The sequence below is a fragment of the Phalacrocorax carbo genome, chromosome 9, assembly GCF_963921805.1.
Source record: "Phalacrocorax carbo chromosome 9, bPhaCar2.1, whole genome shotgun sequence".
NCBI classification, from domain to species: Eukaryota; Metazoa; Chordata; class Aves; order Suliformes; family Phalacrocoracidae; genus Phalacrocorax; species Phalacrocorax carbo.
This window is the reverse complement of record NC_087521.1, coordinates 31,984,465-32,011,810: the sequence shown is the minus strand read 5'-3', so window position 1 is coordinate 32,011,810 and position 27,346 is coordinate 31,984,465. Positions and strand designations below refer to the sequence as shown.

Here is a 27,346-nt window from a genome sequence, read left to right as displayed (position 1 = left end):
TTTCTTGCCTTAATTTACTTGGAGCATTACACTAGCAGGGCTAATCAGGATGTTTTCCCACATTTTTTTAATCCAACTTTTAATGCACAATTTAGCCTTCAAATGGAACAGGATGCTATATGCTGAGCATACTATAAGGGTATTCTTACAGTTTCAGGTATGTGTAGCAGCCCCAGAATTTTATTCAGTCTTTAGCAAGACCTAACGCTTGACCTTCATGGTCTCCTCTTGGAGCAGACCAAGAGAAGCTGTCAGACTGGCATCTCTCTGGAGGTGCAGCTCTGGAGCTAGTGTCTGCGGAGCTGCCGGCATGCAGCCCACCCAGTGCTACTGACTCAGCTTGCGAGGAGTCTGTGAGAATGGTTGGTTGGTTGTATGCAGCCAGCTAGGACGGGGCAGGAGCAATCTGCCTTTCGCCTCCTCGGTCAGCTCTGTCCTGTGGAGCCTTTGCCCAGGGGAAGCTGTAGAAAATGCAGTCCTAGCTGCAGGCTGGGTTGTAATCCTTGCTCATGAAGGTTTCCTGGTCCCTAGTACATGTCCCTGCAAGAACACCACTTTTTTACCTTCAAATTCTTTTCTACCTGATTTTTTTTTTAGGCTTTCAGAGACTCTTCCCTTACTACAAAAGGTCTGGTGTGGGCAAGTAAATCTGACATCTTCTGAAGGAGGAAAGTGAATTCATTTGCTGTACCAGTCTGTTCTAGGCATTTCATGCTGGGCAGCATCAGATATGTATCAGTGATAGACACTTCTATATTTATTGAATTTATGATGACTAATTAAAAAAATACAAACTTCTAATTAAATTCTTGTTTCCTACCCATTTGGGCTGCAGAACAGTACAACAGCAGAATGAATGGAAGGACCGTGTTACAAGACTGTTGTTTCAAAAGACTAGCTCAGTTCATCAGGTGCTTGAATGCCAGCGTAGCCTCAGTCACACAAGTAGCCCATAGAAACAGCGAGACTCCTCATGTGACGATTATTTTTAGGATCAAAACCATACTATTTATTTTCACTTTTAAAAATGTGCATCAGTTTTTTCTGGCAGTTGTTTTTCTGTCAAATAGTTTACTTGACACAGACAAACAGTTTATTTAAGATAAGTTGTTAGCAGTAGATTTGGAGTTTGTCCTAATGCAGTCACTTTTCCTATGTAGCTTGGACTAGTTACAGCAGAAGCTGAAGGAGATTGAGGTGAGGGAGCAGTGTGGGGTGGGTTTTTGTTGTGCGTTTTTTCTTTTTTTTTAAATATTACTAGTTCAAGGTCTTAAATGGCTGTCCCTTATCTTCTGAGTGACATCAGATATTTTACTTGCCAGTCTTAAGCAGTGACCTTTTTTGACTAGGTCAGCTTTTGACTAGGGATTGTAATAAACATGCCAGTTCAACTTCATGAGGAGAGCCGTGGTTTGGTGTGTTTCCCACCCCCAGGTTTGGAGGCCCTACTTTAATAAATCTGTTTATTTTCCTTTCCTGATTTCTGCAGATTTTTTTCAGATCTTTAAAGATAAAGATGATTTTAGTACTTTTACCTGGGAGTGTCTTGAGGTATGTATAAATTGCACATAAAAACTACATTCCAGGCTTTGTTTTGGAGTTTAGCACCCAGTAGTTGAAAAAGAAAAAAAAAAAAAGAAACTGAACATTCCTTGTTCAGTCTTAGCTTTGTTCCTCTGTATATATGGTGGTGTACTATTATTGACATAGACTGCTATTTTTCATCCTGCAGGATCTGTTTTGTACCATATTCAGAGCATATTCTCATCAGTTATTTTCAGGACATTATCACGCATGTGTAATGAATAAGAGGATCATTGATTTCTTCCCTTTTTATAGTGCTCAGTGTGTCTGGATATAAAACCTTTTATGCCTGTGTATTTCTCCTGTGATATAAAAGCATTGCTACCTTTATCTTACTGATAAGAAAAATCATCATGATTTTACAGGGATCTTTAAATTTCAAAGTGTGCTGTAGAGGACTGTTAGAACTTCTTTCCCATCTATTCTTAATCTTCAGACACACAACCTGCTCCCAGAGCAAACAAAAATAGCCTTCTGAGAGCCTTATAATGAAAACTGTTAAACTTAGACTGTGCCAATCTTATGAATAGCTGTTGGGTGTTCCAGAAAAGGCTATTTGCATTAGTTAAGGTAACTATTCTTAAGCCTTGCTCTGCAGTATAGTTTTGGAGGTTTTATTTTGTGTTACAACATCGAACACATAGATGACTGGTGATCTGTGCAACCCAGTGTTTTGGGTAGGTAATCCATTAGGTCATCTCAGTGCTACCGGGCAAGATCAAAACTGAAGCTTTGGTCCTGGGGGAAAGGAAACTGGGTATAAAAAGAAACAGTAGAGTTTCAAAAGGAGTCAGGTTATTAGGGAAAGGGGCTTTTTTTGCTTTGGGTTTTTTTCCCCCCACTTGATTAATTTTTCTGTTATGCTTTATTGGCCAGCCTCACACACATGGTTATATCAGCACATCTGAGGGGCAGCAAGCTGTGCTGCGGTACAGTACAGGGAGGAGATAGGGACACGCAGCAGCAAGGCCTGTTCTGCCACCAGAGGAAACCTGTTCTGTAACTGGCCCCTCTGCGTGCCTTTTCTGTGGGTCCTCTACGTGTTTTCTGAGGCACTTTGGCAGCCGTGCCCCTTCATGCAGGTTTTATCTCAGCATTTTTAAGCTGAATCATGAACAGAAGGGTTGCACTTTGCCAAGCATCTGTGATCGTGCCCTTTCAGTGGTATTATTGCTTGTGCTTCAAACGTTATTACTCTTCCCGCACTCTGCTTCTAGCATGTATAAGCCTTGTGACTGGCGTCGTTGGTGTAAAATAATTTTATGCTTTGTATATGAAGACATCAGACATCACTGGTTGTGCCTTTTATGTGTGAAGGCGACAGGAAGAAAAGATGAGCAGTGGTGTGGTTAAAAAAAAAAAAGTAGATTGCTGGCTCTGCGTGTGTTGACTTCCACTTGAGTCTCCATGGTCACTTCAGCTAACTGAAGTCCAGATGTTCCCTCTGTCACATGCCTGTCCCATCCTTCTCTTCCTGCCCTTTTTTTGGCACTGAATGGTGAGTGAGTTCAGGGTGGTGATCCATTTTAGGGTTTTAGACTAGTTATCAGCTGAATTAATTCCTGAGCTTGTGTGATGTCATCCAGGTGCTAGGACTTAAATGTGGGGTGGGAAACTGTGGCAGCCCGATTTAAAAAGTAGGATAGGCTACCGCAGGACTAGACTCTACCTTGCACTTGTAATAGCCATGTGTGCTGCCTGTAAAAATCAATCAATCAATCAATCTGGGTGCTTGTATCCTTCTTTGCTGATAGCTTCAGCGCTGTGCCGAGAGAGCAGCTGTTTTTGGTAGCGTTCCTACGGAACGAAGTAGCCGTGTAGGTGTGCAGCAGACATGCAGACAAAACCTTTGATCTCAGATGATCCCACGCAATTTCCCCAATGCATACTGTGAGAGTTAATATGTTTGTTTTAGGTGACAGCCTGTGCATGCAGAGGCTCTGTTTTTCTTTTGCTCAAACACTGTATAGCTTGGGTCTGGTTTTAGCTTAAACAAATTGCAAGGAACTGTCTCTTCATGTTGTGTAAAGTTTATGTTCCTGAGAATAAAAGGATCACTTGTGGATTACTGGAAGTGTTGCAATTTGAAGAGAGCTATGCTGGGGAGGATGCAACTTTCTCCTTGAAGTGGGGAGAGTTTTCATTCTTACCATTCATATCTTTTGATAGTCCTTTCAAAGCTTGGGCAGGGGGATTTGGTTTACAGTGGCCTTCTAGTGTTGTCACCAGTGTGAATGAAAAGCTGGTATAAGATACTACTCAGGAGGATGATTGCTGCAGAATATGGTACTTTGTAGGAGTGATGGTTTTAATTTTGCATATTTATTTTCTCTGAATAAAGTGAAGATAACAGAAAGCAAAATCTGTTTGGATGGTAGGGGAATGCATTGCAACTGTCATTGCCAAGCTGCGTGCGAGCGCTCGCGCGCTCTCTCTCTCTCTCTCTCTCTCATATTTATTCATTTATTTATTTATTTTATTTAGCAGTGTTCACATTGGTGGTAGCCAGAAGGTCTTTCATGAGTCCCAACTCATAGTTCTGTGCAGGGAAAGGAAAAAGTCTTGAATAAGCTGTAGTCTAATAGCAAGCAAATTTGAGCGGGGGGAGGTGGGGATATAATGGGAACAAGAAAAGCAGTTTCCTCCTGACTTAGTTGACAGAGTGCTTTGTGCTCAGTTTTATGTGTTATTTTTCGGTGGAGCTGCAGGATGGAATGGGGAGTAATATTGATGTTAAAGCTTCATGGAGTGTAGATTTAAGCAATCGGTGATTGTATTTGTGGCTCTCAATCTCTATGCTCTTTTCCTTTCCCCCTTGGAGTAGAGGAGGTGGGTGGATGTCAGGGGGTGTTTGTGCAGTATCAGAAAGTGATGGCATGTATGCAAGTCATCTTTGTCCCCTGGCTTTGGAAGCCGTTCCCCAACTTTGATCTGTGGTGTGTGCAGGTGGAGAGAAGGACAAGGAAAAGACATGCTCCCTCTAGCCTCCTGAAAGTACTTTGTGTCCCTGGAGTGCTAAACTTGGGGTCTTTTCAAAGGATAATAGATGCCGTACAGGTGAGTCAGCCTTTTGTGCTGAGGGCCAGGTGCTTGACTTATTTTCGAGCTGGCATGCTAGGACACACTCTAGCATTCATCAGTTTGTAAACACTCCTCAAAGTTAAGGAAGGCTTTTGTCTTGTAACCGGTTTTCCTTAATGCTCTGGGAGTGACTGGCTTGACACGTTTTCCCCAGGTGGCATCAGCAGCCTATGAAATACAGAGGAAGCATTTCTGCTGTGTGACCTTTACAGCAGGGCAATCTTCAGGAAGGACAACCAAGAGCAAGTATCTTTGGACAAAGTACCAAAAATACAAATATGTACACTTCTGACTCCAGAAAAGGGAACGAAAGGCTGCATGTCTTGGACCAGTCCTTTGGGCAATGTAGTTCTTGTCCCTGTTTTTCCACTATATGTGAATTTGATGGTTGACAAGTAATTTCTGCAGAGCAGGAAAAAGATAACTTTTTTCAGTGGTAGAAATATTCTTGCTGGTGTTACTGGGTGGAGCAGAGCAGAGTTGTAGTCTGTGCTGAGTTTTATGTCAAGTTTAGGCTCTCACTTTTTTAAAGGAGTGTTCAATTTGCCTTTAATAGTCTATTACTCCTTTAAGGTCTCTCTATTTGAACAAAGACTCGAGAACATTTGTAATAAAAAAGAAGTGAAAAGTGGCTCCTGATGAGTTTTCCACAATATTTAGTGAAAGTATGGCCTTGCTGCTAGGGCTGTTTGGAGAGAGGAAGGTTGGGCAGTCCTACATCCTGTGTTGTTAGGGAAAGCAAAAACTCTGGTTATATGGGAATTATCCAATGCATGTAATAAGCATTTTCTCATGTGCCTGGATCTGTCTTTTGATTTTTCTTTTCTCCTTTCTGAGTAGTGTGGGGTTTTTTTGTTTGTTTGCTTTCAATAGGCCATTGTCTTGAGGGGCCTGATCTTGCAAAAAGTAAAGAACAGGGTTTTTGTTTACTGGTGATACCTGTGGGACTGTTCAAATAAGTATATGGAGCTGAATCCAAGACCTCCTCGAAGCCACGAAATATTGAGGTTTTGTTTCCCCTCCTTCCTTGAGACCTCTGTTCCCAGAGGGCCGTGAAGTCAGCTTGCCTCTCCAGCAGTAGCTGCCTGAATGATTAGGCCAGATTTTTTTTAATAGCAAAAAAAGACCTGAACATATTAACTTTTTGACATGTTATGTCTGAGAATGGCTAAGCAACAGTTTACAGCTTATACACACATTTTTTTAACTTACCTACGATGAAGCATTGAGTTTTAACATGCCTCTTAAATGGGTATCTTGGGGATGGAAAAAGTGACTTAATTGTTTATTGTCAAAAACAAGCTTCTTTTGGCATGGCCATTTAATGGACCATTTAGCTTCACTTGAATCTGGTTTTGCTAAAAGCTGCTGAGCAGAAATCACATGGGTTTGTCTTTCACTGTCAACTGTTCGCTGTGTAGGTGGGGGTACGATGCAGGTGCTGGTGACAGTTTGAGCTGTTTGACTCGGTGCCCAGAGTGAGAATTGCTGCCTAGCTAGCAGAACCAAAACATACTATTATCTTATTAGCATATTCACATCTTTATGTAGTTAAACCACATTATATTTAAGCTACCTATACTATGCATGTTCCCACAGTTTTAACACTTTATCATTTAAAGCCTATGAGAATTTGACTGAGATTTAGTGCCATGTATACAGTCTGGGTAGCAGTTGAGCGTGCTTGTATTAGTGTGGTTGAGGGTGGCTGCCCTGAGAAGTGGGAGTGTGTGAATCAGTATTGTCAAGGTCTTCAGAACCAGGTAAGAGAGAATGACCAGCAGGAAATACCCCTTGGTTGAGGGGGAGAGTCTTTCTTCCATGGGAGGACGTTCAGATAAAAGGTGAAAATTGATCATCTTGGTGTTCAGTTGCATTAAATTTACATAAGGGCCAATCAGCAGGCCTCAGTTCCATCACTTGAAAGTTTTGTAGCCAAATATAGTTCTGGAAACTATAATATAAATTGCTATTAGAGGTGATATTTTGGGGTGGAGTATTTTTTTTGAGTAAGCATATACATCTTTAAATCATCTGAGTCATGTATTCTATTTTTAATACAAAATGGTTTTGAAGACTCAGCAGGTCGTGGTGGTGGTGGTGATATGGCGCAAAGCATAAGGTGACATGTAAAGGCCTCCTAAAAGGAGGGAAGAGAAAATCTTACGTACATTCCTAGGATCACTGAATTAATTTACACCTTCTCTTATTTCTGATGACCCCATCAATCCCTGTTGGCAAGCTAAATAGGGGATGATGGTTCCAGTTCTGGGGCTGGCATCCCCCTGCCCCAATAAACTAGATTGCTGAGGGAAGGTGGTGATGGTAGGGCAGCACGCAATGGTTATGCCTCACCAGTACAAAGGTGCGTTTCCTTCTGTGTTGGGTTCAGTCATCTTGGGAATGCGGTCTGATCTTTGTGATTTAATGACCAACTGTAGCTGTTTTTTACTGGGGAATTTTGTTAGACTGGTTAATTTTGTACATTGGATTCAGGTCATGCTGCAGCAGGGGTCACCAAACTTGTTTTACAGGGTTTTCCAAGGAGAACACCCAGTATGGTGTTTTCTGCCCTGGGTAGGCTGATAGGCTGTAAATGCAAAAGGCTGTAGTTGCTTTTCAAATACTTCTGTTGCGCAATGGCACTGTCAGTCCTGAACCACAGCCTGTGCTGGTAACTGGATTCTTTTCAGGGTTAAGTTGTTGAGTGCATGAGAGCTGCAATAGCCAGAGTGCAATCTTCAGTATCTACAAACAACCCACCTCTTCCTTATCTTTGGATCGCTTTTTTATTTGTGACTAGTAAACTTGGCTTATGTCCTTTGTGGAAGTAGGTAAGATGATCGCTTTTCTGTTGCATCGTATTGTTTCTTGGAGAAAATGCTGGTAAACAGTAGAACACCTTATACCTCTGTGCAAAATGTTGGATATGATTTTAGGGAATGGAAGCAGCTTGGATTGCCCTTTGGATAAAAGTTGCAATGTTAAGGAAGTGGCTTAAGTTAGTGGGGAGCTGAGAGAGCTTTAGGGAACTTGCTGAAATTGTATTTATAAATAGCAGGAGTGTGGGTTTAAATGAAGTAGACTGCTGATTGTAAGTATTGGCGATGCGTTGAAGGACTTTACCTTGCCAGGACAGACTGTGGCAAAAGGTCTTTTTTGCACTCGTGACTAACAGCAGTTACAAAAGCAGAGAAGGACTTCCATTTCTTTAGATGCTAGTTTTGTCTATAAAGGAGGGAGCAAACCGTTACGTGGGAAAAGTTGTCAGTGTAAGCACGTTACAGACCAGTCATGGTCTTCAGCTCACAACTAACCACCTACCCAAATGTGTGCCACAGCGCTGAGCTCATGCTTTCAAATCAGAAAAATTCAAATTTCACACAGCTGTTCTGAAAACTAGTCCCTAAGCCCTGGTGGAAGGAGCCTTGTTTGCCCAGTTTACCCTGGTAGGACATCAAGGGCAGTTTGTGCATTAAGCTTGCAGGATTGAGCCCAATAATTCATAGTAATACATAATTCCATAAAATGGTGACAGTAGGTAATTCACAGTCTGGAATCTCCTTCGAGATTCATTTTTGAGGGTAGGGGATTTTATCTTTTGCACAATTTGCTTTGGCCAAGAACGTTAAAGGTGGTCGGTGTTAAGTGGGCACCTCCAAAATGTCAGCAGCTGGAGGGGTCATTGCCTTCTGAAAAACTGATCCTTTTCTTTTTTGGGTTTCTTTTCTGGGTCCCCCAATCTATTGGTTGTCATGGAATTTGCTGGTGGCTGTTGCTTTCTTGGAGGGTTTGCAGAATCAAAAGTTCACATGTAAAATAGATGTGTTGATTTCTTTTTTTTTTTTGGAGTGGGTGGATTAAGAAAATCCTTTTCATTATTGAGTATAAGCTATGTATTTGAATGAGGCTAGGAGCATATAAAAAGCATAAAATTCTGTGTTCAAAGGCTTTCGGTCTTCCTAGAGTTACGTGCTCAAGGGTCTACTCTCCTGATTTGTTTTAATTTGACTGCTTTAGCGGCACTAGATAATATCAAGCGTTTGTTGTGTGTGTATATGGATAAGGAAAATACTATTCACTGTTTGTCAGACCAGGAACAATGTTCTTTACACATGGCTTTAATACAGCTGTAGTGAGCCTAAATAAATGCCTCCTTTGAATTCATGTGCCGATCTCATATAATTATGGAGCAGCATGGTATTTATGAGAGAACCTGCAGCATTGTTGAATGCTCCTCAGCTGATGTTTGGATAAAACAGATAAGCTCAAATATTGTCTGGAACTGTCTGTCTGAATCTTGGGCCAGATTTCCATTTCCTTACTTGTTTTCAGTGGCTCTTTGCTTAACCAGTGGGACTAGTGGGCTATGGTGCCACGCGGCATAAGGCTGTAGCCACGGGTAATGGTGGGTTTTGGTTGTCTGGTATTTACAGCTGAAGTAATGAATGGAAATTTTGAGAACTTTTTTCAGTTAACGTTTTGCAGAGATAGGAATGAACAAAAATATTCTGCAAAATGAGTGAGTTAGACCAGTTCTCCCAAGGGTGGTGGGGGAGGTTATGCTAAAACAGGCACTCAAAAATACTTCTTCCAAGCTATTTCCACACACAAACACCCAACAAATCTGTGCTCCGAGTTTGGTGTTTATGCATGGGAGGAACTCCACTTAATGAACAGATTTGTGGATATTTATCTGACTTCAAATTGTTTGACAACAATTTGATTGTGATCAGCTTACCAGTGAGGGGGGACAGCTGTTTGTTGTCCCCGTGTATCCTCTGCAGTCTCTTTTCCTGGTGTCTCCATCCACTGCTGAGTAACTACACTGGGGTGTTCTGTTCTGTGTGGTTTGTGATGTAATGGGTACTGATATAAATACAAACAAGAATATAATGTATTTTGCTAAAATAAGTTCTTTTTTGCTTTTGTCTTTTTGATCCTCCATTACTACATCTTGCTTCTTGCCCCCACATTGTGCAACTCCTTGTTGTCTCTCTTACTAACAAATATTAAAAGAATGAATATGCATCACAAATTTTCATCATGATAAAACCGTTCAAAATGTGCTTCAGCTTTGAGAGAGCAGGTTGTGTTCCCTCTTTGGTATGACGAGTAATGTATTTGCTCACTTGAAGTCCTGTTTGATAACCTGTGAAGCTACCTCCAGCTTCACTGAAATAGGGCTGGGTGTTTATTCCCTACAATCTGTGGGAAATGGTTGAGATGCCAGCATAGCTAATGAAGCTCTGACATGTCCTCCTCATTTTTGTTTAATATCTTCTGCTAAAAGAAATAGCATTGAATGTGACCTTACAATTTAACTTCAAAAAGTTTGCCTGATGTTCACCAACTCGTTTAATGTACTAAAATAGCAATTGCCATTTATTTTTATGCTTGAGGAAAAAGTGCGGGTTTTTTTTAATTATTAAATTTACAATGTGGAAAAATGTTCCCTACCAGGCTTTATGTAGGTCAGGATCTCTGCCACCCTTAAAAAGGAAACTGCAATCTGACGCGCTGAATAGCCAGTGTGCGATGGGGGAAGGAGGTTTTGGTGTGGTTTTCCTCTTTTTTTTTTTTTTTTTTAAAATTTATAAGTCAAAACATATTTGTTTTTGAGAGCGTTTCACTGGCCATGTGTTGTATATTGTAGGGTATTTCAAGATATCCCTGAAATATTTATCACGCTGTCTCCCACCAAGAATGTAATCGTAAGGTCTCCACTGTTTATGAAGCACAGTCTATATTTTATCTCATGCTGAGAAAAGATGTGATAATGGTTGTTTAGGGATTATGTGAAAATGGAGTGAGGAATGACCCTTAAAAATTGGTAGGAAGTAGGAGATTCCCAAATGAGGCTAGGGAGGCGGGAAAACTGTTTGAATTGCTACTGTTGGCATTTTCTAATTAATATCTCCTTTGCACTTATACTGATGAAGATTGGCGAGATAAAGAAGCGCTTTCAAGAAAATGCAATAAAATCTGTTGGGTTATAGAACTAAACCTCTAACTCCAGTAACTTGGCCTTTATTAGTCCTGCAGTTTCAGAGGCTGCAGCTGCAAAGCGTGCGTGATAAGGTGCTTGTGATGCTGAAAGATTATTAGCAGATCAGAAAGTGCCGGGTCTGGGAAGTGACAGGACGCAAATGAGCTTTAGGCACAAAGCTAGCATGGACTCTCCTAAATAAGTGATCCACTGCAACAAGAGATTGGTTTTGGGTTCCTATTTTACATCTCCTTTAACTTTTTTAAGGTTACAAAATGAGTAGATTTATCAAAATGTTAGCACTGTCTTGCAGAGCTCTGCATGGCCCATGGCATGTTCAGGGGCAAATGTTCTGCATGTTTCTCTGGAGAGTCTAACACATGGCTCTTGAAATGCAGGGAATGACCTGGGTGTCCCTTGCACTTGTTTCTGTTTGTGGTTACACTGAAGTGAACTTGTTCAGCAGGCCCTGAATAGTTTGTTAGATGCTTTTAAAAAAAAAAATCTTTATTATATGTATATTTTGTGTCAAAGATATATATTTCTTACTATTTTTCTATGTTTTCAAAAATAGAAATACACAAAACTTTTAGTCTTTGCAAGTGGATTTTTCTTTTTTTAAAATGCCGGTCTCTCTTTAAAAGATACTTGCCCAGACTTATTTCTTTAAGCATTAAGTCTTTATGTGGGTGAAGGATAGCAATAAAATGTTATTGAGTTGGGTTTTTGTTTGTTTGTCTGGCTTCTGAGATTTTCTGCAACTTAAGAATAATTTAGACTCTGCTTTGTAAGGTATTTAAGGACCCCGTAGAGATCATTCTTCCTTCTCTGACATCCATCTATTCAAAGTGTAATAGTAAAGGCAACAGAGATTTAGCGAGTTCTAAATGGTGCTTTAGGGCAGGAAGGAAAGAATGCCCTAATCAATTGAAATTCTGGTAGGGAATTGGGATATGATGTAAAGTTACGTACACTAGTCTGGGAAACCAGAGCACTCTCAACAACAAAAATACCACCAGGTCCTTAGTATTCAAAAGCTACTGGTGCTTTTGATCCTTCTCACTGAAAAGGCAGCTGTCTTGGGAAGCAGTTTGCTCCCTAAGGCCGTATCAGACTGATGAAGAGGCAGGAGTAGTGATTTGTTGAGTCATGACCACCACCTTTGCCTGCACAGACGTCATTCATCTAAACTTGCTTGTCTTGTGAGCTAAGGCATGGCATAGTGCAGGTGTACAGAAGTACCCATCAGCTAATATGTACTTGCTACCAGAAGATTTTTTTTACATGTCAGTAGAATATGTATTAATATTAAATTACATATTAAATGGCATGTACTATTGGAAGACAAGCTGAGAATGCTTACTCTCTAGTTTTGTTCTGTGCTATTGTATTAGCAATTAAAGACAGACAAGCAGAATGGTATAATCTTACTGTCTCCCTTTTTCCAAGAGGTGAAAAAATCAGTCCAAATGAATCAACTTTTGATCTGAGACACATATATTATGATTTATGCCAGATGTGATAACTTAATTGAATATTGATAAAATAATACAAATTTGTGTAACTTACGAAAGACTGCTTTAGACTGGTGGTTAGGAGTTATTTCTGTTAATGAGCAGAAGATGCTGGAACATCTGTGCATACATGTCATCCTTAAAAAAACTTTTGATATTCAGAGATGCATGTAATATTTCAATATCTTCACCAAAATGAAGTTTTCTCTCTCCTTTTTATATTTTTTTTCCTAAGTTGTTGTTGTCTTGGGATTTCAGAATTTAGAGGATGTAGCTACGACTACATAGATAAGACTGGAGGCCCCTTCTTGGCTATCAAATCTAGTTATCTGTTGAACACAGTCAGGTCATCAAATCTTCTTCTTGAGCTTATATACCTAATTTTGAAACCAGTTTTTGCCCTGTGACTTCTACAGGATGTGGTTCCATACTCTTGCTTTTGTGGCTGGTGAAAACTACAGTTTCCAGTTTAAATTTTTACTCTATTGGATGCATCTGTTTGTTTTTAAGTAGCTTTTTCTGCTTTTTCTGCTTTTTCTCCTCTGATAAGGCAATCTCGTGATCATCCTGGTTATGCTTTTCTGCCTTTCTAGGGTGAGCTCATCTGTTCTGAGGGTCACTGACCAGAACTGCACATTATTTCAGGTGAAGTCTCTTCATATCATGCTGGTGATTCTGTCTTTCTGACAGCAGCAGCTCTTTTGATACATCCTTGGGTTGCATGTGCCTTTTCATGACTCCATTACTTTGCAGAGGGACCATGAGATAGTACTTAACTGGGGTAAGGGTATCTCTTTCTCTCCTTGGTGCTCTTTAAATGATGAGCTCCCAGTGGCTTCATGACTTGTTTCAAATGCATGAATTTGTTTTGTTCGGTTGCGTTGCCTTCTGTTTCTACTGGACTTGTCTTAAAATAATCTTGTATGCTTTGTTTAAAATACCCTGAAACAATGTGACATGCTTTTTGGCTCTTTTATTTTTAGCAATTCTGAAAAATACTACTTATGCTCTGTCTGCTACCCCACCTGTTCTTGTATGGTTACTGTGCTTCAACTCACCTTTCTAGAGGTGTGTTGATCAAACAGCTTTTAGGGCACCCTTTGAGTGGTGTTCTCTCTCCTTATACTTTTGGATCAAGCTAAAATAGCTGGGTGTGCCATAAAAGCTTTGTAAGAGGGAAGGGAAGGACAAATTTTAATAAACAGCGCTGGGTGCTGTTGAATTCAGAGCTTGGGAAGAGAGGAGCAGCTTTTTATGCTCTCCCACCCAGCGGCTATCCCTGGGAACTTAGTTCTGGCACCTTGTTCAGACTGAAATGACCTTTCTGGGCTCCCTGGCCATGCTGGGCATCTCCACAGGTTTGATTTACTGCAGTTACTTCCATTGACACTGGTGAGGAGCCCTCTTCCAGAGGAATTATTTCTCCTGGAGTTGTCTTGCCTCGGATGTTATTGCAGTTTGTAAAGTGTGTACTGAATGCTGGGGAGGGCTTTTTATTGCCAGAGTTTTTAAGGATGTGATGCTACGGCAGCCTCAGCTGTCCGGAGGTTGCCTGCTGTGGTGCTGTCCTCTTGCCTTGCTTTGCAGCCCAGCTACGCCGGTGCCAGGGCTCATTTCACAGGTGTCTCTGCAGTTGGGGTATCTCCCTTTGTCAGAGCCCTCTCAGTGTCTATACGCGGGTGGAAGCTGCCTGAATGGGAGCATTGTTTGTGGGATGCCCTAACCTGTCTGAAGTCTGCAGGAAGTTTGGCTGCTCAACTTGTTGGGACCTGGGGTTTGTGTGAGGGTTCTCCTAGTTCCACTTTGACAGCAGATCTACAAAGCTGTGTAGGTACGTAGTGGTGTTTACAAAAGTGCCTTCCCATGCTGCTGGGCACTTAACTGCCTTGTCCCATACTAAACACAGTCCCTGTTCTCTTCAAGCTTCAGCTTCCCTAATGAATGAGTCTTAAACATGACTGTCAATGATAGTGGTGTGATATGCTTACTTTGCCCGGGATTTTATATTTGACAACGTACCACTTCCACCTTTCTCGCCCTTGTTGCTTATTCGTACCTTCGCTTTGCCCATTGCCGTGTGCTGGTGCGAGTGTTTGTGAACGATGTGGTGAACCAAATGGGAGCGTTCGTCTGGCTGAAAAATAACCCAGCAAGTAACCATGTGGTTGCGCAGATGTTAGTTTCTGTCCTGGCAGAGAGGACAGCAGGGGAAGGACAGCGTATAGCAGTATGAAGAGAGATTACAGCAGCTTCTTTGTCATTGGTGCTGACTTAATGTGTAGAAATACGATTTTGGTGTTCCTAGGCTGTACATGTATAAATTCAAGGCTGTTAGGACTTTTGCTACTCATGAGAATGGGATTTGGTGTCCTAACCTTTGAGTTTGGTCACTCATTTCTGACAAATTACATAAAAGGAAACAGTTGATTTTCTTGTATCGTAAAACAAGATTTATGCAGGAGCTCCGAAGTAATATTTTGTCATGGCAGATTGTTCTTTCAGTCTTTCCAAACCAAGCAAGCTTAATGGTAGGGAGGATAGTTCTTTATTACACACTGTTTTTTGAGCACTGACAGTGTTTTCAGAGCTGTCCAGAATACAGACAATACAGTTATTGCTCCAACAGGCTGTTTTTTCAGTCATTTTTAAGTGTGTGTGCATACACCCACACTGCCTCTCTGCATTTGAGTAGTTTAAGGAAACTGGACTGTGTACTTCTTATGCTTTGAGTGAAATACAGGCCTATGCTCTTCGCAGAAATTTGGCTTAGTTCCTCACAAAAGCTGGGAGAGATGAGACAACATACACTGATCACTCAACAGGTATGTTTGCAAGAGATTGGTAAAGGTTTTGATTTTTGAGGGAGTTTTAAACACTTGTATGTTTCGTGTTGAGACCCCATGCCACCTCTGTTTTTATGTAAAACTTTGGTCATATGCCTGGTTCTCTTACAGATGTGTGTCTTATCAACTTTATTTTCTTACTTTATGAGATTAGACATGAAACATGGGAGTGTCTTGTGACAAGCCCTCAGCAATGTGGTCAGGATATCCCATCATGCCACAAATACCTTTCAATGTTTTTTTCCCTTTTACTGTATGGTCATATTTCCTTGTCTTCCTTCCACATGCCATCGTTGCGCTGTGAAATGCATCAAAAGTACAGAAGGTAGAAAGAAGCCTCATTTTAGGTCAAATAAAAGATCTGTTGTGACTATTTTGGGTTCCCAAAGTGTTTATTTTTTGTTGTCTGTATTTTAGTTTTTCTCCAGTGTGAATTCTGGTGTATGCAGGTGTTTCATAAGCCTGAGTAAGTGAATGCTCAAAATACTTGAGTTAGTAAGACCTGTCAGCTCTGGGAGCGGTTCAACCCACACCATGGTGTAGGACTTCCTCATGAGGTAACGAATGGATGTGGAAGGAGAAGAGAGCAATGTTTCTTGTATGGAGTTTGGTGCGAGTTCTTAAACTTTTGTTAGCAATAAGTATGCTTGTCTTGTGAGACAATGGGCAATGTTGAGCTGGATCATGTCTAAAAAAAAAGAGTGCAGCTTCTGCATTTTAGGTGGACATGGAAAATTTTGTAATTGTTAAGTTCAGGTGTACTGTGGGCAGCTGCTAATCCTGATAGCTACCCGATTTGATGTTTGAGAACCCTGAAAACTTGCAAAGGTTCTTATTCAAAGAGAATAAAACATGAAAGGGTTATTGACATAGTTGAGTTAATACTTTAGTGCATATGTTTGCCCAGTAGACTATAATGGATTTGAAGTAGTTGTTCTGGTACATCGGGTAAATTCTCAGTCGATTTTGGTATGCCTAGTCATTGTGAAAACACTTATTTCTCAATGCCACCCAGCTGCTCTTGAAGTGTCAAGAATTGGCCTGTCGTTTGACCAAATTGATATAATTATGCTGCAAGACATGTTTTATTTTTTTATGATTGTGTGCTTAATTGGCTAGGCAGCAGTATCTCATGAAGAACTTCATTAAGTATGTATAGAAATATTTTCTCGATACTATCCAGAGTTAATATCATAAAAGGTTCTTCTCTAATTTATTTTCTAGGAAAAAAAGAAAAGGCTCATCTGTACTGGATAAATGTGAGTTAAGTTTCAGCATGTTGCAAACTCTTGTCATGTCCAAGCCACTTGAAACAGTTTTGTAATGGAGATGTTGAAACACAATGGGTGGTGGAAATGTTTCTGTTTATTATTAATTGACTCAGTATGTCTTTTTTTTTTTTTTTGCCTAAAATGCCAGTCATTCAAGGCTGTAGTTCAACAACTACCTGGCCTGCTTTCTTTCTGGTGAGTGCAGTTGAGATGAACTGGTCTGTATATCAGGGTATGTATATGGGTGTTTGGAAAATAGGGTTAACTGTGGCTGACTGTCTCCTAAATTTTTGAGATCTCTGGGCTCATTTAACCTCCTCCTTTCTGCAATAGAGAACAGAACAAAAATGAAACAAAAGTGTGCATCCTTTTCCCCAAAAGATATACATAGTCTAAAAGAAGGCTTGTATTCTCAGTGGCTTGGCAGGTGATGCTGAGAATCGATGTAATACAGATATAGGAAGAGTACTGGAGTCTTAGTTTTGCTTTTTTGTTTAAAGGAGGGGTTAAGACCAGCTCTCTGGAGTCTCAATACTTTTGAAAATGAAATCTTGGCAAAGTAATCCCTGAGATTTTTGTCTTGCAGTGCATGTTACTGTGAGCTGAAGAGAGGGAGATGTAGACAACTGAAGATAGCTTATCAACAGTGTTTAAAAAACCAAAAATTCTTATCTGCTGACTGATAGAGTTGTGATTTCTGCCTGAAACCTGGGATGTGTCTTATTGCCATAACGAGCTGTAATCTTTACATGGCGTGTGGGCTGCTTGTGAGACCTATTTATTTGCTAGTTGAAGACAGACCCATCGTGGGTTTTTTGGCCAAATAAGGTTTTGAGAGCATTCTGAAGTTGTCTCCTTACAAGGTGAGAACAGCAAAATCCTCTTTGGTAGGTCTTCACAGGATCTGAATAAAGCAAGAGTAATTGGTATCTTCTTCTCCCAGCTCCCTCTTGTATTTGGGGGACAGGGAAGAGATGGCCCCAAACACGTAGGCAGCTGCTTCTGCAGGTACTTGAATAAGGATTTCTGAACTCCTGAAGCCTAGGTGTGAAAAGCAAAAGACTTACTTGGCCTCCAGGTCCCTTCTCATCTGGGAGCTGCTGATCTCATAAACTTCTTAATTCCAAGGCTTTCGGAAGTGTTTGGTGTCATTGCAGTCACTCTTCCTTCTCTTTCTGCTTCTTTTGATCCCCAACCTGTAACACGGGGAAGAAACATGCTTTTGCTCAGATCTCAGAGGTCATTGCTGCAGATTCTAGGAAGAACCTGCCTTCAGGGCTGTGCCTATTAGTCCACCAGCCTAGAAAATAAACCTGTAATAGCCAGCTGCAAATGGTAGGTGAACTCTTGTCTATGTAGCAGAAACCACTGTAGGTTATAAGGACTTGGTAAATGTACTGAAGATTGCAAAATAAACAGGTTTGACGACTGTGTGCTCTAAATTGGGCTGTCTTGTCTCTTTTCAAGAGTCTGTGTACAAGAACATGAAATTATCTAATCCAAGCTAAGCAAAAAGCCTGTGAATGTTTCTAGAAGCATCTTTGATTTAAAAAGCTAGATGTTTTTCTTTAAGCTTTCTCACCTGTGTGTGTTTTCCGTTGGTTTTTAATGTTCCCTTGCCATAAATCAAGAGTCATTCCATTTTTGTAAGTAAATTTCCTTCTGACATCAGAATTGAGGAACAAGTGAAAACACATCTCTTTTGCTGATTCTTTCCATTCCATTTGTTTGTGGTTCGGATCTTGGCTATATGTTGAAGGCTGTATTATTATTTTCTAATCTAAACTGTTTTTTCCATAGTAGAAAGGATCATTTGTTTTTCGTGCTACTTTAAATAACAGAAACATCATGGTTATAAAAGCTGAAAAAGAGGGGCTTAGAGACTCTAAATATTTGATACTGTTTAGTAAGTGTACCTACTAAAAATAGCCTTTGTAAAGAAGGGTAGTAACTCATTCTGTAACAATCCTAGTCAACAGCAAAAGCCATAAAGATTATTCTTTTTCTCTGAAATGATTAATGGCTGCGTGTCTGCAGTCCCGCAATTTTTTGTGATGCTCAGCAGAATCTAAAATTTTAAAAGAATATCTTGTACTCCTACTGGTGAAAATAGCTCTCCCTTTACTCTGTTTTGTTTGCTCTCTTGCCAGCCAAGCTAGAAGAGTAAGCAGCACCATCAAGCTATGCTAATGTTGTAAGCCATTTTCCTCCGTTCAGTGTCCAAGAGGCTTGATTCCTTATCTGCCATCATCCCTCCATGAAGTGTATGTGTGGGGAATGCAGGACTGGGCACAAATCTTGTACCCTTTGAAGACAATTTGTCCAAAACAAACACTCAGTTCCAGTAAGTGTAATTTAGTTGATAAATATCTAACAGTTTTCTGGAGAGGAACCTCTGCTTGTTTTCTGCAATGTACCACAAGCACTTTCAGTAAAACCCTGATCCTGAAGTCCTTGAACACTGACATGAGGGCATGTAGAGCTCTTTGTGCATTGATGGTGCCAAACCACCTAGATGCTTTATTATTATTTGTTTTCCTCAAAAATGTGGTGCCGTTCCAGACTGTGTAGAGACCGAGCCATTTGTTTAATATTTCATGGGGATGACAGGGAAGAACAAGACAGATGAAACCAGTGTCCATGGAAGTGAAAATGAGTGTACTGATGGTTATTATCCTGCTGTGGAAGACCAGGAGACTGTTATTCCTGGAGGTGCTGTAATTGCTTTTGCTGGGGACATTACTTCCCCTGTCGTCCCTGCATATGTAGCTCCCTGGGCGTTTTTGATTGAGGTCTTAATCCAGATTACCTGTTCTTAGGATACAAATTTAAATCCAAAAGGTAGTGGAAGATTTTGGTGAATTTGTGAAATAGAATACAGATCACAGAGGCCATACAACCTCAGTGTGAAGAGGGGAATCGGCAGTATCACAGCTTGAGTGTTTGTCTAGACCTCATGTGAAGCTGTTGTTTTCAGACATATTCAGACTTGAACAAATGTATAGACTTGCTTTTTAAGCATGAATATTTGTCATTGTTAGTTTATATATGTAGCATGTATGCATACATAATCATATATGCATATTGAAATTGCTGATTTAAGGCTCCTAATTTACGAAAACACGTGGTCACCTGTTTTGGCCATGATTTGAAGGGGAGTTAAGGAGGTGTTTGGGGGCTTTGCTCATTTGGGGAAAGCCATGTATGATGTGTTGGCCTATAAAAGATGCATTGAATGGTGTCCTGCTTCCATAGTCTGACTGTCCTTACACTAAGGGAAATAGGGAAGAGTTGGACTTGCAAAGAAACAGAAGGATCACCTGAGTTGATGTGGTCTCTGTGCCATGAGGGAGCTCTGTAATGCCAGCTATATGTTGGGGTGTCTTGTGCTGCCGTGGGCGCCTGCCTCTTGCACGGGGGCGCCTGCCTCTTGCACGGGGGCGCCTGCCTCTTGCACGGGGGCGCCTGCCTCTTGCACGGGGGCGCCTGCCTCTTGCACGGGGGCGCCTGCCTCTTGCACGGGGGCGCCTGCCTCTTGCACGGGGGCGCCTGCCTCTTGCACGGGGGCGCCTGCCTCTTGCACGGGGGCGCCTGCCTCTTGCACGGGGGCGCCTGCCTCTTGCACGGGCTGGGTATCTTTGAAGTCCCATAAATTGCTGCATCTCTTTAAAAACAAAACAACCACCCGCCCCGCCCCTTCCCCCCCTCCCCCTCCCCCCCCCCCCCAAAACCCCCACCCCAAAAACCCACACCCAAAACCAACCAACCAAAAAAAACCCCAAACAAAAGTCATGCTGTATTTTTACATTTTGCAGTGTGAGGTAAAATTCTGTTGAGTCAGGTTTGAAATCTTCATTTCAAGATGTGAAATAATTTATAAAACCCACCTTTACTGAAATCTGCCTTCCTGTTGTTTGCCTATGTTTAGACTTTAGCAGTCTGCAGCAAAACCATAAGGAACTTGTTTGAGAGGGGTTCAGGAGATGGCTTTTTTTACCTTCCTCAAGAATGAGATGGAAATGTGTGACCAAACATGTTTGCCATGGCTGGGAAAGCATCTGCGTTTTGTGGAGACAAGAATGACAGACCTGCTAGGAAGTAAGCTTGGGATCTAACTGTGTATATTAAATCTAGCTGGAGATGGAGAGGAGGCAGGATTTGGAAAGTCCGTTTCTGCCCTTGACTCGTCCTATATAACTGCTTTTGAACTCAGAATCTGTGAATAAATATAAGGGCGGACATGCACGACTGAGTGAGAAAGAACTTGATCACCTGATGTGGGATTCCCATAGTAAGGTGTTGACTCATCTTTTTTTTTTGTATGGAAAGATATTTTCCAGCCTTAGAAACACTGGTTCCAGTTTGGTAAGGCATTGAAGCACTTGTACAAAGTGCTTTTCCAAGGAGGGATTTTTTCCATAGTCAAGTCCTGTGTAAACTTGAAATGATTTAGGGAAGGGGTGGGGGGAAGTGAAGTAGTTTCAGGTGCTACTGTCTGTGCATAATATCTTGCACATAGAGACCCTGTTCTGTTGGTCCTTAGGCAACACCAAGGTAAAAAAAAGAAACACAATACAAACACCTGCACTTGGATCCACCTGCCAAGTTCTGTAGGTTCACACTCCCTTTTCTATAACTTAAATAGGAAAGAGGAGGCAGGGTTTTTTGCTGTGCTTCAGTTGCTGTGTTGAGAAGATGTACAAACAGCAAGAGCTGCCAAAACGAAAGAGACGGTGAAACTGTCCTTATGTACTGGGCTGTTGCAGGCACAGACAGGTTGGGGGAGGAAGGAGAAAACCCTTTCCCTGCCTTGCCTTCTCTTGTGCATTTAGTGTTCCTCCTACCATAGTCGTGAGCTAAAATTCCTTCATAAAGAAGCACACTTCTTGAGTTGCTGTCCCAGTAACTTCTGAATTTCAGGGCTAGTGTGCTAAGAGGTTTGATCTTTCCCTTCCCAGATAAATTGTGTTTAAATGGGCTTGGTTTTCTGACTAGAGGGATTCTGGAGCAGGAAAATGTCCAAGTAAAATCAAGGTTTGCTCTTTAACATTGGCAGCTGCTATGCCAAGATGCATTTTTAAACTGTAGCTCTACTTATGTTAACAACAACCAAAAAATTCTCTTTTTATTTTTTTAAATTGTAACATACAATTGCATTTGTTTTGCACTTTCTAATCTTGAAAACAGAAGCTGGGTAAAACTAGTTGGCTCTAGCCAGCTCTGCCTCTGTAAGTACTGGAACCAGTTTAGTTGTGGGTAGGTCAGCAGAGTGAAAGTTTTAAGAACCTTTGCAACCATGTCAGAATTGTTCCTCTTAACTTGTTTAGCTTTTGTGCTGGGTTTCTGAAGGCACAATACAGCTTAGCCCTTAATGTACAACTGTTTTTGGCTTCAATATAGCAAAGCTATAAATAGACACCCCCTTGTTTCCCCAGCAGTAGGAAATGACTGCAGCAGGTGTTGTCCTCTGCTAGAAATTTGCACATTATTAGCACCCAAGTACTTTTTTTTTAAAAATTGGTTTTCTTGTTGTATGTTCTTCCTTTATTAAATGCCAGCTGACTGGTCAGTAAGCATCTTGTTAAAATCTGAAATATTCATTAAGACAAAAGAAATAAACAAGAAAGGTATTTTTGGTTTATTTCTGTGCAGCCTCTGTGTAAATTATATTTTACGTGCAATTTAAAAAGCATTAACAGAAGGCACAAGAAAGCTGCATAATGCTGATTGCTGGTTAAAATGTCATTTTGATTCTTCTAGCGGTGTTGGGCTGAAATTTAGCTCAGGTTTGTTCTAGCAGATCCTCCATGGTAGTACTGGTAGATGCTTGGAAGGCTGTGGGCAAGATTTGTATTTCTGGGTGTGCTAAGTAGTACCTTGCACTGTGAATGGCATCAAGAAAATAAATGGGGCTTTTTGTGCAGCAAGGTAGTGCTCAGAGTAAATGAGGATATTGCAGTTCGGTCCACATGAAATGAGTTTGATTCTAAACAAGCTTCCCCTTGACACAAAGCCCATCATTGAGTTTGGATTAACTTTCAGTCTCAGCAAAGAGGCCAGATGTTTGGGCAGGGAGAATAAATGCATTTGTGCTGCTGAGATTGTTTCAGCCATGGTGGCGAGCCCTTGCCTCCTTGCCACTGTTGGGTGCTGAATAAATAGTGAAATCAAGGGGAGATGCACTGTGTATTTAGAGTGTTTGTGTGTGTGTATGGAAAAAAGAAAAAACAGGGACAATCCTGTGTTTCAGTTACTGTTTAACATTTATCTGCCTTTGTACCCCTTCTTTTTTTCCCTGCAGATGTGAGAGCTGTGTGGAACTGCTGTTTGTGAGAGGAGCTGGGAATTGCCAGGAGTGCGATACCCCCCTGCGGAAGAGTAACTTCAGGGTACAGCTCTTTGAGGATCCTGCTGTTGACAAGGAAGTGGAAATTCGGAAGAAAGTGCTGAAAATGTGAGTGTCACCAGCTAAATACCAGAAGGTGGAAGTGTTTCATGGATTGCTGTTTTAAAAAAAAATCTCTTCTGTACTACCCAGAGGAAAAAGTCCATTTTTTAAGTGACAACCCATAAAACTTGACTCCATTTAACATGGAGGGATTTCAGAGAATCTGATTTTATGCAACGACTGAGGACTGAATTCTCAACTTAGCCTTGAGGGATTCCTGCTTAGCATTAGAAAATGCTGGGTGTTTCTATGTGGCCTCCTTTGGCAAAGACTTGCCTCCTAAATGGAAATGATCAGATATTAAGGGCTACAGCTACTTTCCCTTTGTGGGGATAAACATGGGAGTGGGGCAAGAAACAGGACCTTGATTGGTTTTTTCCCTGGGGACCTGTTCTGAGAGTTGAAAGCTAGTTCCCTTCAAAATGAAAATGGACAAAAGAGAAGCTAAGTTCACATTGTTTCCTACTTCACACAGCAATTGTTAGTGGAAATGCTTCCTTACAAGCCTTGTGTTACTCATCTGTCACGCAGATTTGAGAGCCCTTGGAATGGAGATAAATGAGGTCTAAAATTGCATCTCGCTCCTTGTGGCCAAGAAACATTTTATAAGGAAAATCAGTGAGCCAATTGATGTTTTGGTAGAAGAGGGTCTGATGGAACGTAACAAACCTGGAGAGAGTTGTGTGTGCAAAAATGAAGGTGCAGGTAAATTGTAAGCTTGGCAGCCTTTATCTAAGACTTCATACAATACTAGATGAATTGTATGGTGTTGCAGAGATTTGGGGAAATAGTGTAATTGAATACCAAGGTGTTGATGTGGAAAGTAGTAATAATTTTGATGTTTGATTACAAAGTTGACTGAAGTTAACAAAAGTCAAACTGAAATGAAGTCAACTTAGTTGACTAAATGTGGAATGAAGTGTAGTTAGAACAGAAAACATTGTAAAATGCTTGGCCCCACTTGGATTTGCCAGATTAGTTTTTGGTAGGAAGAAAAACTGTCCCCAGACTGGAATTTGGCTGGAGTTCTCGGGATTAGTATTTGGTGCACAGAGCAGGCAGAATCTCAGCTTTATATTTTCTTGGAAAGAAAGCCTGCATGTCTTGACTTTTAGAGGCTGTCCACGTTCTAGCCAGTTGTCGCTTCATCTTTTTACTTTTTCCAGCTATCAAGAGTTGGATAAATGAGTTCTGGAATAGCCTATTGATATGAAATAAGATAATTGTGTAGCATTTTCAGTTTGCTGCTGACATATGCTTTCTGTTGTTGGCACAAAGCCAAACTCCCTTTTCTGATAACTTCTAGAAAAGCTTTTATTGTGGGTGTTACTGTTGTCTCTGCTAACAGGTTTCTCATGCTGGTGGGCTGGCTTGGAGTTAGTATATCCTAGCCTCTGTGCTCCTGTTTACCTGTAACCCTGGGAAAGGAATCATCAAACAGTAGGCAAAGGTAGCACTGATATATGCCAGGCTGTCTCCTTTCCTTTGAAACTCTGTCTCCTTTTAAAGATTCTGTATGTTGGCCAGTGTGGGAGCTACAAAGCACATAGTTGATAAAACTAAGTCGATACTTAATATGCTTGCAGCAAGAGCCTTGTTGAATTGCAGTTGCATCTTTGTGTGTCATATAAATGCTTGTTTCTCTTCTCTCAAAGATACAATAAAAGAGAGGATGACTTTCCCAGTCTAAGTGAATATAATGATTTCCTGGAAGAAATAGAAGAAATTGGTAAGTCTTAATGCTTGCATTTTTGATGTGCTGTACTCATGAGACCATAGGCTTTTACCTTCTGACTCAGCTGCCTATGAGAATGAGTTTCTGCAATAGGATTTATCATAGTATCAGATGTTTATCTAATTACTACTTTTCTGTACATTTTTAATCATATTTGCTGAACTGTAGGCCATCGTTAAGTACAACATTTTATCTGCCAGAGAAAAAACATGATTCAAAGAGGAAGTACTGCTTTATAGCTAGAAAAGAAAGGCTTGCAGGGGACTGTTGGTGAAGATTAAACAAAGAGAAAAGAAACTGAAATTTCCATTATATGCCTTCATTAGCTTTATCTACCATGACTGAAGCCATATGGTGTCTTTCATCATTTTTGCTTCTGCAAGTACAGTAGTTGAAGCTGCTTTGAAGCTAATGACCTTACATACCACTGTGGTAGCATTTATGCTGCTTTGCAGAAGGAGAAGGTTTAGGAACAGACATTGATTTCTTTCTCTTTGGATTAGTTGAAGCAGAACTTTGCCCTTTGGGAAGGGACTATGTCATAGACAGAGTTTATTTTCTTCTTAGTAAGGGTGACTTGCGATTTATGGTGGAGTGATGGATTTTGCTTAGGAAAACAAGGATGTATTCAAAGGAGTGACTCCTGAATGGTTTGTTTCTTGGATTTTATGAGCTTCTGAAGCTTTTCTCTTTTTGTCCTGGAGGAAGAAGAGGTGGCTTAGAACATGCACAGGGGCAGTAAATGTGATTTGAAAGAAAACAGGGAGATGTCACTCCCCTTCGGTTTCTCAAAGGAGCTCTCGCTTCTCATTGCACTGTGGTGTTTTGTAGAAATGTATCCAGTACACTCACTGCTGTGAGTAATGTATCATGTTTTTGTTGGCATTAGAAGGCTGAGGCTGGAAGGCTAAATTGTGTGGCTGGGGAACACCAGGCACACTCATACTGGTCCAAATATCTGGAGGAGATGATGTGGGTGTAGTTCTGTTTGTATATTTTCTGGATGGTGCGGGGGAAGGAGAGAATGAGTAGAAAGAATGGCTGCATCTTAGCCAGAGGATCCTGGAAGAATCTGTGTGCTCATGGAAAGGAAAACTATTTTTTATTTATGTAGCATTAAATATAGGTTTCCTACTTACTGCTGTTAGAGGCGTTTTCGGCATCTGCAACAAGGGAGTTGCCTGAATCTCATCAATTTTTGCAGAATGTTGTGATTCTCCAGCTCTTGGGATTAGGTTGTTAAATTTCAAATGGTTCCAGAGCCTGCATTGGTAACTCAGTTTAGAAGCAGCAGAGTTCATGGCTGGTCTTCATAACCTTGTGAAGAAGAGTGAATTTGTCTGTAATTGTTCTGGCCCTGCAAATGCATAATGTACAAGCTCAATAGATAGAGTTGTTAGGAATTGGAGTTAGTTGCCCAAAACGGACACTTAAAATAGTAAAAGGAATAGAAAGTACGACTACCTTCTGGTTTCTTCATGTAGCAGCCAGGGTGATGAGAAGGAAGAAAGGGTGCAGTCGGAAGGCGTTTAGTTTTCACTGTCAAAGGGTTCATTTGCAATCTACTAACTTGGGCAGATCCGGAAGCTGGAGGGCTTGTTAGATTCAAGAACAAAACCTTGGGTAAGAATTCAAGCCCTGTTCTCCTTTCTCTGGTAACAAAGCTCTTTGCACACATGTTGCTTTCAAACTTAGAAGATTGTTCCCATCTCCCCAAGCCCTTCCCTGCCTGCACTCCTGGGCAGAGTTCTTCACCTGACAGTTGTCTGGTACGTAGCAGTAGCATGACTTCTTCCAGTGTTTTCGCTGTGCATGTTGGGTGGGGGCATGGCTGAACAATGTGTTAAAGGTGTCTGCACCGCTGGTTATTTCACGTTACTGCTGAGCGTAGTTAATTTTTTTTCTGTTTGTATGTGAATTTCCTGTTCACTTGTGCATGTAGAAAAACTGGGCTGCAAGAAGGGAAAGAAAGGTTGTAGTAATGCAGAGCAAAGTTTTGCCGCCTGCGGCCGATGTGCAGCAGGCTGGCAGTAGCTGGTGGTGGTTGTTCAAGCTGCCAGGTTAGGAAGCTAGGGAGCCAGAGAACTGGATTTCCCTTTCCCCGCCCCAAATTTTCAGTTTTTCTGTGGGAGGGTCAAAGTGCAGCTGTACCCTCTTTTCTTTTTGCTGGTAAGTTTTGTGTTCTAAGTTGTTGTAGGGGATTAAATGAAGAGACAAAATATAAACATCCTGTGTAAGTATACTTCATGTGACCCTGGCACAATTCTGATAGTTTTTCCAGATATTTCAGGTAGGTCAGCTCCAACATTTGCAGCAATTGCACTGTCTTGTTCCATTGATGTGAGATATGACCTCACTTGGAACACATTTTCTCTCCTTCATATCAGGATTGTTATACCTACAGACTTTTTCTATTTAAAGAAAAGAGTTGGGCGGTACAGCAAAAGTGTGAGAGGGAAAGGTCAAACAAACATTAGGGCAGTCACCTCTTAAGATTTCTTTTATAAAAAACACATTTTTGAAGTGGTCTAGAATGTAGCTACTAAATAATGCTTTGGGCTAAAATGTGTTCTACAAGGCTTTAAATAGAAACCACATTTTAAAGCAAGTTTTCCCCAGAAGAAAAATCAGTTGGACAATTTGAGAACATTGTAAACACAGTTTGTTGCCATTAACACTAGGAAGAAAAATAAAGTGAAAGGGTTAAAACCTACCTTTGGGAAAAGTGTAGACAACATCTTTGGGAGTAATTCAGGTCTATGCCCATATGATGAGAGGGGCAAGGGTAAAGCTTAGAGTGTTGCTATGTGTTACAATCTCTGGACATCAGCAAATTTTGCTCTCTCCTAGAAGGTTTTCTTCTTCCCCAGAGGATCTCCAT

The 27,346-nt window shown here is 41.0% G+C and overlaps 1 protein-coding gene across 7 annotated transcripts in view; it reads left to right on the top strand.

Moving 5' to 3' along the window:
• MNAT1 (MNAT1 component of CDK activating kinase) overlaps positions 1–27,346 on the top strand; it is a 125,653-nt gene that overhangs the window by 14,674 nt on the left and 83,633 nt on the right. For 2 of the 7 annotated variants that reach the window (XM_064460987.1, XM_064460990.1), the window contains exons 2-3: positions 22,584–22,736; positions 24,386–24,459. In XM_064460987.1, coding sequence (XP_064317057.1) covers positions 22,584–22,736; positions 24,386–24,459 — 227 coding nt within the window. Of the gene's footprint in view, positions 1–16,248; positions 16,271–18,432; positions 18,627–20,210; positions 20,381–22,583; positions 22,737–23,261; positions 23,436–24,385; positions 24,460–27,346 lie in introns of those variants that run through there. The other 5 variants (XM_064460993.1, XM_064460988.1, XM_064460989.1 and 2 more) reach the window with 5 other exon arrangements.